General features: G+C 49.4%; 1 protein-coding gene across 1 annotated transcript in view; it reads right to left on the bottom strand.

Moving 5' to 3' along the window:
- Positions 1-14,156, bottom strand: part of LOC144726687 (phospholipid phosphatase 3-like) — a 65,264-nt gene that overhangs the window by 34,913 nt on the left and 16,195 nt on the right. The window contains exon 2 of the mRNA XM_078605478.1: positions 8,836-8,993. Coding sequence (XP_078461604.1) covers positions 8,836-8,993 — 158 coding nt within the window. The remainder of the gene's footprint in view (positions 1-8,835; positions 8,994-14,156) is intronic.

The raw sequence follows: 14,156 nt of genomic DNA, 5'->3' as shown, positions 1-14,156 counted from the left end.
CAGGGAGAGACTTCGCTGAGCCGTGTTCCTGGGCAAGGGCTCACCAGGGAGAGACCGCGCTGAGCCGTGTCCCTGGGCAAGGGCTCACCAGGGAGAAACCGCGCTGAGCCGTGCCTCTATGCAACATGCGGCGCTCAGCAAGGACCATGGTGCTCGGGCCACAGCAATGACGTTTTTAAGATGGAATCCTGACTCAAGGCCGGGTCAAGCGTGACGCACGTTGCTCTTGCGTGCGTGCATTAGTTCTCAAGCTCGCCGACCTTCCTCGCTGCGCTCATACGAGCAGAGCCCAGCGACTGTGTTTGCGAGTGTGTGTGTGTGTAGGAACGTTAATCATTTTATGTTATTGACATTCATCTTTGTTATTCCACTGCTGCAATGACAAAGGGACGTGAGCCACAACACCCCCGTTCAGCACCGTGTTGGCCTTTCATAGCTGTTCACTAACAGCCCTTGCCCCACCAGTCTATAACGGCTATTGGCGGTAGAGGGGGGTGGGGGGATTATTGTCTTTGTGTTCAATGTGTCCGCAGCTCAGAGTGATATAGGGCCTCATTGCACGGAGCTATGCAGCGCAAACACGACGCGTCTGTTCACCATGTGCTTTCTAACGCGCGCCCATTTACTACTTTCTCACACACACTCGCACACAATTTACGTGGACACATGCTTTCAATTTGACACCCGAGCACACGCACATATAAGTGGCCCCCCCAAAATGACATAATAATCTTGCTAACGAGAATAGATGCATCTTGTAAATGCAAATCACAGCCCTTGCGCGTGACCTTGGCGCGGATTAGGCTCGGGGTACCGAGATGAGTCACGGAGCAAATCGCGTTGAGATTTAATTAATTTGCATTTGCCCACGTACACCGGCGGTGATATGTGCACGCGCAACGCGTGCAACAAAGCGAAAAAGCGAGTATGCTTGTCACAGCTGCAGCGAGTAAAAGTCTGCCAAAACTATCGATTTTTACATATATATAAAAAACGTAAAGTAGCATCATTTAAATGACCCGCACTCGTAAAACGCCACGCGCCGCCGCCTTCACACGCGGGGTACACGGCGCACCGAATCAACCGACGCGCTCAAGAGGAAGAGAAATGTGCGAGCGCACAAGTGCGCAACGAGTGCAATGAGAGAGAGAAAAAGTAGAAACGTGACAAAGTTTTTGTTGTTTGTTGAAAAACAAAGCGAGGTCATCGCCATTCAACAACAAACATTATCGTGGCGCGTCTTGTTTGCTCTGCGGCGACTGCTTTCTCATCTCCATTTGTCTCTGCATCTCGTGCCCCCCCCCTCGTCCGCCGTGCCCCCCCCTCGTTCACCGTGCCCCCCCCCCGCTTATCTGTGTTTTGTTTTGATGCCTCCCCCCTCTTCCCACCATCTCCGTTCCTCCGCTCTGTGGGATTGGCAGCGCTGAGTACGGGACGGAGTGAGGCAGCGGGGGGAGGAGGCACGTGTTCAGCCGCATTATTGAATCCAGATGCCACGGGACCACGTCCCCTTTGAAGCCCATTTTACCCTCCCCCCCCCACCCCCGCCCCTATCCCTCGCCCGCACCCCTCTTCTTAACCCCCTTCTACTGCCACCCCCACACACCCACGGGGGCCCCAAAGGGAGCAACACAATTCATTGTCCCCTCTAAGTAATAGATACCGGGAGCCGATCGGGGCGTGCGAGACGCAGAACGTATGTCTCCATACACGGAGCAATACTTAGCTTCACTTTGGGCTTTGAAATGCCCCCCTCCCCCCGCCCCTCTCTCGCACGTACGTATACATATCCACGAACATATATGTGGGGCATAGCTCACAGTCGACATGCACTGGGCCACATAATTGATTGTCAGACTAGAGCGGGCCTCCATTCATCAAAGCGAAACTCATGGTTATGATGCGGGCGCAGAGCTTTGAAGCGTTGTTATGTTATGCCGGCAAAAAAAAAACTAGCACAGGGCTTCAAGAGAGTTATGAGGCTGTAGTTAGATTGTGTGCGCGAGTCTTTTGTCACTTGATGACCTTTTTTTGCATTTGCAGACAATGAAAGCAATGATGGCTTTCGTTATGTTCTTTATTCCAGGTGAAAGCAGGCTGCTTCTATTATAGCGAAACCCGACGTTGCCTACGATCCAAGCACACTCGTGCGTAAAAGTTTGTCCCTGAGCAGTCACATCGCGCAGGGTGTTTGAGATTACCATCTCTGTCTGTGGCTGTTTGGCAACTCTGGGGTTGGGGTAACAGGCTGATGGACAAATCATTATAACGGAGCTGTTTTAATGTCACCGAGAGAGATGTCTTGACATTCAACTGCATATCCTTCTCCAGTCAATTGCTGAAGATGTCAAGCTCGTTTGAGAGCCTTGTGGGCTGGCAGAGCTCGACTGCTAGACTGGATGATAGCGGCAGCACCCATTGGTGGGAGATCTTGGAGGGGCAGGGGGGCAGTCGCAATTGGGGTAATGCCCCGAGACCCTGGAAATTGGCACCGTATTCATAATTACCAGAGAAAATGCATTGATGGCTTTTTTCATTAATATAGGGCCCTAAGTAAAAGATTTAAATCTCAGGACCTCGCCCCTCCGCTGGCCCCTCCCCTCCGCTCCCATCGGAAAGTTTCTATATCTGGAACATCATGCCCCTCCTGTACCAAGCCGCACTGACCAGCACGGTGAAGTATGGTCAAACAAATAACTCACCCCCCCCCAATGACCGATACGCCTAAACCAAGGCTCCCAGTTCCCAGCAGCATGTCAGCGGCTGACGTGAAGGAGCAAAATATTACATCATAAATAATAATAATACAAACAATATTCTCCATGATAATTATATTTCCTGACGATGGTTTTCTCTCATTTCAGCTGCAACATCAATATATTTATTCCCTCTCAATGACAGAGAACAACTAAGAATCTCTCCATTATTTCTAATTAACCTGTCATCCATGGTCTGAGTTCACGGAACAGGCAACGTCACACTCCGTGCATATTGGTGGACATGACAAGTTTGACCGCGAGCTAGGGGTCAAATAGCTGGAGCACACCGTGAAGAGAGAAGCACTGGGGCTGACGGCATCAGTAACCAAGCATTTACTTGAACCAACATAGCATTGGTGAAGCCATTTGTTTTTTGCTGGGGGGGCTTAAAAAAAAAAACACCGGGACAGTTTTCTCTGGGTGAGAGGGCACAGCCGCGCATAGAAGACGCCGGCCGACAAAAAAAGTGTTGATAACGAGAGCCCGAAACAAACCAACGTCTGTAACCAAAACTCAAAAGTTGGCCTTCGGAGTGAAACATCGCACTTTGAGCACCAATTTTGAACTATTGCGAATTAATAATTCCACGCCCGGTATCGTGCATTTACACATATTGATGGTTGACGTTTCATAAAATAAATGGTCGGATGATCGCGTCACTCGCCGCTCGCGTTAAAGCCCACGGCGATACGCAAACGTTGCGATAAAGTTACCCACCAGGGCCCCGCTTCTTTGACGTTACACCAATGTTTGTCTTTTCCTGCCGACAGCGGGCCGCGAGTTCCATCTGCTAGCACGGCTCCACTCCGTGCGGGGAGGTGGCCCTCTCTTACCCGGGCCCCAGGTTTTGAGAGTGCGTTATCGCGTGTTGCGTGGTACGTGCGCAGGTGCGAAGCGGGCGGGCAGGGGGGGGGGTTAAAGAGGGAAGTTGGGGGGCGGACAAAAATATGACATTTTCACGTGTCTCTAGTTTAGCCGCCCCCCCCTTTGTTCACTCGTGAAATGTAGTGATAATTGCATGCAGGGCCACCTGGCCATACCAGCACGTGTCGGCGTATCGGTAAGAGCTTTGGGTACCAGCAGATGATTCAGTGCATCGACAAGGGTCCCCCCGTAACCCCCCCCACCACCCCCCCCCTCCCTGGACCGAGTTAACAGCGGCTGGATCAAAGTGGACCAAGGTTGGTGAGTTGGGAAGGGTGGGAAGGGGGAAGAGGGGGTACGACATCAAAACGCCCCCCTCCAAACAAATAACAAAACGAAAGATGCACTGCATCCGACCACAAATATGCGCTCAGATGAATACAATCAAAAGTCCAAGGGCACTGTGGAGGAAAGTCTCTTCATATTAAAGCTGCTTTTTATAAATTTCCCCCGGTCTATTACAATTGTGCTATCAGTGTGACGTCATGGTGCTGATATAATCCATTTGGAAATCTCACAAAGTAGTGCACCCTATGGGAAGAGCGGCCGACAATATTTTTCTCAGGATTTTTCCCCAACAAAAGTCCGAGTGCCTATTCTTATTTCATCCTTTACCCACTTCCCTATACACTCTACTATGATATTGTCCCATGCGAGTAAAATTGATCATTTTCAGAGCAAAAGTTTCAGCCAAATTAAGTGCAAAAACTAAATTAAACGCTGAGGCTTTTTGTGCATTTTTAATGGCAGGACTGAGACCATAAAACTCACTATACTTGCCGGGAACCAGATTTAATCACGGATAGCTGTAACATGGATTCGAACCCCAGGTTTTCAGGGGTGCTAGCTTCGCCCTCTAAGCCACTGGACCACCTTGTGCATTTGCTCAGTCTCTCCGTGTAGACACCACTGCCGACTTCCCAGTTCATCGCCCCTGTGGGACGACCACCTTGGTTCCCTCACTTCACTACCCTGCTCTCGATGGTCACATTAAACCAAAACACACATCGTATTTGCACCTGTACCTATATTTTTACAGTGCCTATTGCTCCCACATTACGTTTGCCCCATGCCTTGTAAATGCGCGTGCATATATGCCCCTGTTAGACTAAACTTTAGAGCCTATTTGCCTCTGCAACTAACCTTTTGTCTGGCACGTCATGCTCTTATATTATATTTGCACAGTTTGTTTCGATTCGCGTGTGTTTCATTTACGACCGTTAAAACCCCCCGTTTGTTGGTTCTGCAATACACCTTAAGTACCCTGTAACTCGTTCCCCGCAATACTCGCGTTGTTATTCTTGCTGCTGGTGTGCTCACGCACCACGGATCTCCCGTGTAAAATAGCCGGGCATCTGGCTCAACGGGATGATCCGTGTAACAAATCAAATAAACTCAAACCCGCGACCGTGAAAGATCAATCGCAATCTTCCTATTGTGAGTCAGGCAGGCAACTTCCACACCGGCGAGATGCATCCATACAATTCTCTCTTATAAGTCCCGCAACATTTAATTCTCTCTTCCCACTTGAAAAAAAAAAATTGTTATCCTGGTTGCTGAGCGCAGGCCGAAAACGCTCAAAACGCCAAATGTAGTAGAAAAGTGAATACGTTCATTGAACTGAGCAGAGTTTATAAGAACTTGGCCAAACGGGACGCTGGAAAGAAATGCCAAAGTTGAGCAGTGCCAGAGCAGAAAGACGGAGGGGGCCGTCTTGACCTTCAAGTATCGTACGATTGAACGCAGCGCAGATGAGAACAAATGACAATTGCACACTATTCACATTGTTGGTTTGAAATTAAAACCTTCCGAGCAGGGATCCCCCCACCCCCTCCCACCTAATGCCCTGTTGCACACTGGACCTGTCGTTACATGGCAGCTCACTGCTTTTGCCCGGCAAGTGGTGGCGGGATGACGAACCAAGGTTTGCCGCTGGGCCCGCGGCTCCATTGTTTAAGGGGGGCTTATCTCGCCTATCGAGGGCCATTACTCACATCCTATATTGAGCGCGCGCCGGGCGCATTGCTGGGCAGTGGAGGCCGCGCGTGTAAATTAAGTATGGGGAGGAGGGAGGAGGAGGAGGGAGGAGATGGGGCTTTGGTGAACAAGGAGTGTCTCGCAAATATTTACCCAGGAAATGATATCAGCTTTCAAATAAACGAATGTGCAATCAGGCTATTTGCTTGTTTGTTGTTGTTGCTCAATTGGCAGAGGCTTAAACACGTCAGCAGAAAACAATTATAAATTATAAAATGCATTTTAGGAGATCCTTGGGTGCTCCCGAATTTTAACTGGCAACTTGCGGGTAGCTCCTGGCTGCTATCGCGGGACGTCCCCCCCACCTGCCACCCCCCGGTATTTTGCAAATGCACATAATGTGGGGGGGGGGGGGGTGGACCGGGTGGGCTCCTGCGCTGTCAAACGCAGTTGCCGCCGCCACCACCGCCAACCAGGGAGTGCGCAGGGTTATGACGGTTCAGAGTCTTGGCCCCGAGCGAGCGGCTGAACTTTCCCCGGACGCGCGAGGCATGAAGTCATCACGCGTGCGATCCAACGCAGAGTTTTTGTTTTGGCCGAATTTTTTTTTTTCGGAAAATTTTCTCTCAAATTCAACGCACCGGGTTTGGCACGCAGCTGCAATTGAAAAGTGGGGTTCGCATTATGAGCGCAGGCAGTATTCCTCCTCGCGATAATGTCAACTGGGCACGCACGGCACGTGGAATGAGAACTGCGGAGGCGGGCGAGCGATGGGAGAGGAGGGGAGGGGGGGAGGGAGCGAGGGAGGGAGGGCAAGAGAGAAAACAAGAGAAGGAAATTATTGAACAAAGTTCTTGGCCTAGGCATGCGTGCTCATAACACTGGGGGTTGTCGAGCCAACAAGACGAAGAAAACACGTTAATTAAATGATAAGCGCCGGGCTGTTAAACTCCGCCGTGTAATTCCATTCACAGTAATTTAATTTAGTCGCCTTTATTTAACCAGGTGTGTGCCCACTGGGACAATAACATCTCTCTCGCAAGGGAATCCTGGGATGAATGCTAAATGATATGTGCAGAGGCAAGGAAACAATGCGTGTATTATTAAATTACTCTCACGAAATATTTCGCGTTTGGCACGTTGCTCGACGAGCCCGCCTACCCGAGCACGATTCCCAACCACGGCTGACGTCAGTACCAAGCGATGTGAGAACCGGTCTTGCCTTGTCATGTCACCAACCCGCACTGACCGGCGTGGTGAAGTATGGTCAAGTAACCCCCCACGACCCGCACGGCACGCAAAGCCTGTCGCCCAGCAGCAGACTGACAGTGAGGACTGCTGTGTGGCGATTATATTACCACGTACAATAATATTACCACTGCACCGTGCATGTTAGGACATAAACACAAAGCGTTTTATTATCGGCGGTGTCTATATTTGTAGAGGCAACTGGTGTGGGTTTCTCTCTCTCTATGTCATGACATTGTCACTCAAGAACCATCACTCTTGAAAAATGCGTCACGCAGCCAAGAGTATATGGGGTAGAGACGTGGCATGTGCAGTGCACATTGATATAATAACAACAATCATCATCATTTAGAGCCCATTGTCAATCCACTGCTGGAAGCCACCCAATGCAATGAAGGTCATGGTGGTTATTTGACCCATTCCTTACCATGCTGGTAAGCGTGGGTTTGGTGAAGTGGAACGGGCCCATGAATAGTTCAGATATCACGACTATTGGCTAGCGATCGGATGGCTTTTGGCTAACCAGTAACCAAGGATGGTCACCGCATTGCGCGCTTCCACATGTGCTTTTGCGGCCGTCTGGAATGCTCTTCCTTCCGATATTAGGAAGGCACTGGGAGCTATGCACTTTAAAATCATCGAGATTGTCTCATTTCTTTAAAAACGGCCTTTTGTATTAAGGTTGTTGTCCTTCGCCCAACACCTCTGATTAGCACGGTTGGCTTCATACGGTGCGAAAGAAATTCAACATACATACAAAAGTAGAGTTAGTCGTGGCTGTGAATTAAACTCAGGTCTCTGACTTTATCGTGCAATACTCTAACCACTGAACCACGACTGCCCCTGGAATGTAATATGTAATGTTCCAATGCAGGACGAGGTGCTCCCCATGTCATGCAGATTGTGGTGGGTATTTAACCATACTTTACCATGCTGGTAATATAAAAGGTTGTTGAAGGTGAGGAGCTTAAACGTGGGAGCATGCAGGTTGTGACCACACTCTCCACGGGTGTTCTGCGCTAGTCAGGTTTGAACATAAGAGTTGCCGTCGCTGTGAAAAAAAAAACCCACTACATATAATGGGAAGAAGAATATCTCACAATACCGAAGGAAGGGAGTGTTGTATGTATAAATGCATTGTCTGGTGCGGTGTGTTGTATGTATGTTGAATGTCTTTCGCACCGTACCTAGCCAACTGTGCTTATCAGAGGTGCACGGTAAGGACAACAAACATCTGTAAAAAAAAGCTGTCGGGATATAACAAAAGTGGGATTTTTATCATATCCTGGCAGGGCTTGAAGAGTTCCCAGAGGACGATCTAAATTGAGTTCACTGTCGAAACCAGGACATGTGGCAATGATAACTGCTGGATGAATACCTCCCCAAGCCACTGCCATCTCTCGCGATCCTGCTATGCAATAGCACACCTGGTGCCGATACAGACTGTGCAGGTGTGTGCTATGTGCAGGTGGGGGTGTATCATGCTAAGATACAGCGTGTGTACGTGCGCACGCACGTGTGCATGTGTGTGCGCACACGTGCACACACACGAGCGTGTGCATGCGTGTGTGCATGTGTGTGCCGCGTGGGGAGCGGTAGTATAGCGGTTAGCATGCTACGCTCCGAACCTGGAGCACCAAAGTTCGATTCCCGCTCACAGCCAAAACCAGTGACGATTATTTGGACTGGTCCTGGGCCTCCCCGAGGTCGACTCAACCTCAAACGTGTAGCTGGTGCTGTGTCTAAACATCGCCACTGGGGATACAAAGGCGGCCAGGTTTGGTGCGGGTCACCCACCCCCTCGTGTGCCATGCTGGCCTTCATTAGGTGCTCACTAACAGCACTTGCCCCAACAATCTGTTAAGGCTATACGGGGGATCTGTGTCTTTGTCTTTGTGCCCCGTGGTTGGTGTAGGTATGTCCTCACGGTGGCCAGGGCGATGAGAAATCCGCCGGCAATCAGGAGTCCGTCGGACACGGTCTCGCTCTTCTCGTAGGGGTAGTCGATGGTCTCATCACCGCAGAAGAATCCTCGCTGGAACGGGTCCACCACGTTGATCTCGAGCACGAGGAAGGGCAGCGAGGCTGGGGGGGGGGGTGAGAGGGCAGATTGGAGGGGGGACAGACGAGAGCAAATCATGAGTTTCATCCCCGTGTTTGGGATTCCGGGTGAAGGTACAGCCCTGCAATTGCTCGCTCACGCCACTGCTGACGGAAGGGTCTCCACCCTCGAGAGGGTATTAGGCCTACTCTTGCACGCTGGCCAGACTTCCTGGAAGAGGTGAGGAACCACCCTTTGCCCCCACCGCAGGCGACCAACCGGTGGACTCGCTGTGGTGGAGTCGCTTGCACTGCTGGGTGGACCGAAGCAGGAGGGGACTTATAAGAAGACCCCCCTGCCTTTTGGCGTTCTCTGGTCTCACACTGGCGAGACAAGGCCATAAAGAAGGCTGTCTCTCTGGTGTAGGCCAATCAATTTAAAAGACAATGCATATACTCCTACGTCAGCAGTCCTCCTGCTGTGTTTGTTTCACACCTGATGACGGTTGCTTGTGTTGCGATTGAAACGTCGTGATCTATTAATTTTTCTACCTACGTGCCTTTACCGAAAGAACCAAAGAGAATGGATATACTGCATTATCAGAGCGTGTTTGTTTGCATGTTTTGCCACAAGTAACGTTTGGTTAATGCGGACTTGATGCCTTGCAAAAGGTATCTATTTGGTCTTTAAACATCTTAACACCTACATCTTGACTTAAAGCTTTCGTGACTGCAGGAATTCCTATTCTTTGGGTCTTTCGGTAAAGGCACGTAGATAGGTTATTTTCTTTGAACCTATCTACGTGATTTACCGAAAGACCCAAAGAATATCTTAACACCTGTTATTTTTCATCATTTTGGATTAAATAAATTTGAAATTTAACTAAAGGTTGGCAGGTTTGTAGTACAGCCACTCCACAATGAAATGTCATTATAATTCAATAATAGCAGATAATACTTATCTGGACACCCTGTATATATATATTTCCTTCCATCCACTTTAGATATGCCTCTGAATCTACAAACTTCTGAGCAGCAGTGCTCCACTGTCTGCAATCATTATTGTTATCATCATCACCACCACTGTTATCGTGCACAACGTGCTGCTGATGCTTCCAATTCATTGCATTTGCAAAGCCAGAAGAGAGCAAACTCACGGTAGCAAGGCCCGCGTGCAGACGCTAGCGACCCGTTTACGCTGTCTGCCACACACGCATTTAAACTTTGCGCAGTACCGTGACAGTCCTCTTCACTCGCTCGCTCGCTCACCTCACTCTTGCTCTCTCTCTCTGTCTGTGCGCACAAGCGGCTAAGGAGGCAGCCGGGGCGTGCAACGCGTGTTTTAAATTAGCCTCTGTCCAGCGGTGCCGGAGCAGGCACATCTGTTATCCGTATATTATTACGCATTTTCTCTGCTCGACACAGCTTCGTGGGTTATGGATTTGCACGCAGACGCGCGCGCACACGCCGCGCAAGGCTCCGCAAATTAGTCACAAGTCATTGCTCCGTCGTAAATTTGCGGCAGCGGCGTTGGCGGCGTACCTGCCCCGCCGCCAGCGGTTGGTGGAAATCGATCGCGTGCTTTAATTACCACTGGCCCCACGTCCTGTCATCTCTCTCCTAGCAGGCCCCACCGGGGATGGCAACACGGATTCCCCCCCCCACCCAGCCGCTGCATTTTGCTCGGGAGGTCGGTGGTTCAGTTTCCCGTAAACAGCGCGCGCAATCGCCTGGCGTTAAGTGTCTCCGTAGCGTCTGGGGCTACTGGGGGATATCAGTGCGCGGGCGGTTGTGACTTGCGAGATTGGAGAAGAGCAAACACAACGGCAATTAGTAAATCCATTGCGCCGCCACTTGCTTTAATTAGTGTGTCCTTGTAGGCTAACGTGGTGTTTTTTCACACTGTCGCCTTTATTTTGCTCCAATAAAATGTTTTGTTCATTCACAGCAGAAGGGTTGGGGCAAATTGTAACATTGATTTAACAAATAATAAATGTACCCCACCCACCCAAGGCCATGATATACATCAGCGCGTCCTTCATTTTTGTTGCTGCAATAAAAGTGCTTAGGATGCTGTGAATGAAAATAAAGATATACATATATTTTATTTAACCAATAAAATTACATCACAATTCTGAATGTATAAACCCTAAATGAGAATTTTTTTTTCTTTAAAGACAATTTTAAAACACACCCTTCAAGTCCTGATTTAGAACTTTCTTCTAATCGGCTTTGGTCCTCTCCGGCTCTTATTTTGCCACCCGGCTCTCTCTCTCTTTATTACCCTTGTCCCGTTCACGCACGACGCCTTGAGACCTCGTGAAAAGCGCCTGGCAAGTGCAAATTACTACAATCTGAAACGCAATTACATCACTGACCACTCACATAACAGTCATTCATTAGCGCTTCCCAACCAATGCTTAAAAAGTAATAGTGCATTTGCTCCGTCTAAAACGGAGTGTACAAAGTTGAGTTGATGTTAGAGACCTGTGCTATGAAAACCGGCCAAAAATTTACCGGAGCGTTATCCAAAATTCCGAGACCCAAGCCAGGGCAAAAAAAGGAAGAATTTGCAAATATGAAAACGCATATTTCCCTGACAGCTACCCATCAGATTTCATATTGCTCCATACTGTACTTCCTAGGATTGCTGCACATTGGGGTGCGCTGCAAAATCTACGATCCATTATGCATCATTGAATAATGCTTTCATTTTTCCCGAACATGTTATTCAATACAATGTGGCATTCCAAATGTACACCAAGGCATCGTATACGGGACCGCATCTCACCGCACCACTCGCATAGGCATTTTCACTTATTCTATTTCTCAGGGCAAACCCAGCGGCTGCTGCATAACGCTGCTCCTTTGAAGGTCAACCTCCTTGTCAGGGCGGGAGGTGGTGGGGGGGGGGGCATGGGTGGGGGGGTGAATTTGGACTGCCAAGTTCGACGGCTTCCGTGAGCGCCACTGCCCCAAGCGCTGCCGATATAGGAGCCTCTGCAGAACCTCGTCCCAAGAGAGGCGCCAAATGGAGGAGGTCTAAATTCCGAAACGCTCGCTCAGCGGGGGACGCGCACGAGAGTCCGCGAGGAAGGGGAGGCTTAAGGGGGGTGTGGAGTGAGGAACCATTGCTTCGAGATCACCTACGGAGGGCTTAGCCCATGCCGTCCTGCAACCACCACCATCAGCCTGGTTCTCTTTCCGACTGGACGTCTCCGGCAAAGAGCTTCATAGCTCATCGGATTTCTCGAGAATAAAGATTCCGATTTTGTTTCGCTCCACATTCACGCTCGTGTCTCACGTTTCAGTTATCAAGCAAAAAACTATCTGATGAGGCAACCATTCAACAAACTCTGCTCCTTGGGTGGTCTCGCCTTCTGGCACAGCCTTAGATATTGTTGGGGTAAGTGCTGACAGTGGGCACCTATCACAAGCTGGTACACGGAGTACCATGCTAGACCACCTTTGTCTCCGCATGTTTAAACACCGCACCAGGGGCTCCTTTCAGGCGGAGTTTTACAGATGAGAGACCCACAACAAGTCCAGATAACACTGGCTCATGGTGTCACCCATGGCCGGGTTCTGAACACACAAGGATAAGAGACCCATAGTGCTATGAATCATGAACCATTGTGTTACCTGTTACCTTTACGCATGCATATTCACAAATCACCCTCAAATGCGCCCGATGTCATTACATATTAGGGGCTAAACACGGTTGTGTCTATTAACCCTTTGCCGTTCTGAGACGTCTGCAAGTTGCAGGTTGGGTGTCCCGTACACTGCTGGTGCCAAACTGTGCCACATGCCCTCTGGCATGGCCTTTTAAAAACCTATGACTTACACGTACGTCAGCGTACACGTTCGCCATAGGAATAGGAAAGGGTCAAGTGTGGCACGAAATTCCAACTGTTGTAGGCTTGGCGTCTGAGGCTGCAAGGAGATTACAGTGCAGCGACGGATTTAATCTATATCTGCAGAGCTTACAGCATTAGAAATTTGTACGAGTAATAATAAAAATGTATATCTAATCATTCATGCTAATTGCAACCCACAACGCTGTGCATTAATGATATATAAGGGTCAAATACTCTCTATAGCAGCTACCAAACAATGGAAACCCCTCGGTAATTAAAGGAATTGAGAAATGGCATGAAAACAAATGGCACAAACAACTATAATTTATCACAACAGAGGAATCCACTCCCACTTGCCAAGCTCTCATCGTTAAAATTGGCCGAACTTCCAAAAGCTGAACCCTTCCGAGAAAACTTTGTAAAACACTCAGTGGGGCTTTCTTTGATGAACAAAGGAAATAGTTGCATTATTATTAATCATTACCTCACAAACACACGCACGTACGCACGCACACAAATGTGTCCCTAGACAACTGATCCCACCAGTGTCTCCACGCTCAGCCATGGTCACACAATAGCCCCGAGAGAGCGTCGAAGTTTTCCGCCTCGAAAGCGCATTCATGGTTCGCGCTGGCTGAGCGGGGATTTGTGCAACCGCCGCCGGGAGCGTACAAATCGTACGGAGGGGCAGCCTCTTTGAGTACGCGCACACACAGCACAGACACAAGTGAACAGACAACAACAACAACAACAGCCGCCATTCGCCACTACGTAGCGGCGACGTCATCACGTCGCCACGGTGGCGAGATGTTAACTAACTTTCCTGGTGTACAGGAGGTAGTGGGTTCGATACCAACCTAGACGCCTGTATACATGGAGTTTGCATGTTCTCTCCGTGATCACGTGGATTTTATTCCAGGTCCTCCAGTTTTTCCCCTCCGCATTTAGAAACACGCGTTTAGAGTATTTGGCCGCGATAAATTCCCACGTGATAAACGACTTCGTTGAGCAATCATTTGTGGCCCGGTCGCTTCTGAAAAAGAGCTATACAGCTCAGTGGGCCTTACCTGGTAAAATAAAAATAGTTTATTGTAGTTTAAACTTGTGCCAGGCTAGGTGAACTTTGAGGCCACGTTAAGTTTTCAAGGCTCCCTGGCAGGAGGTCATAGGACAGACCGAGGTGCCATGGGTTAAGTGACTGAGTTGACTGGCAGATGCATCACTTGTACTCCCCACTTTGCCAACTTTCTGCATTTTAGCCGCCTGGTCATTGTGAGCGTGGCTTCTCTGCCCTGCGTTGTTGTTGGAGGGCGACTGCCTCAAACTGCCCAGCAGCATCCTTCATGAG

Source organism: Lampetra planeri, chromosome 24 (assembly GCF_965212315.1).
Source record: "Lampetra planeri chromosome 24, kcLamPlan1.2.h2, whole genome shotgun sequence".
NCBI lineage: Eukaryota > Metazoa > Chordata > Hyperoartia > Petromyzontiformes > Petromyzontidae > Lampetra > Lampetra planeri.
This window is presented reverse-complemented; position numbering and strand designations above follow the sequence as displayed.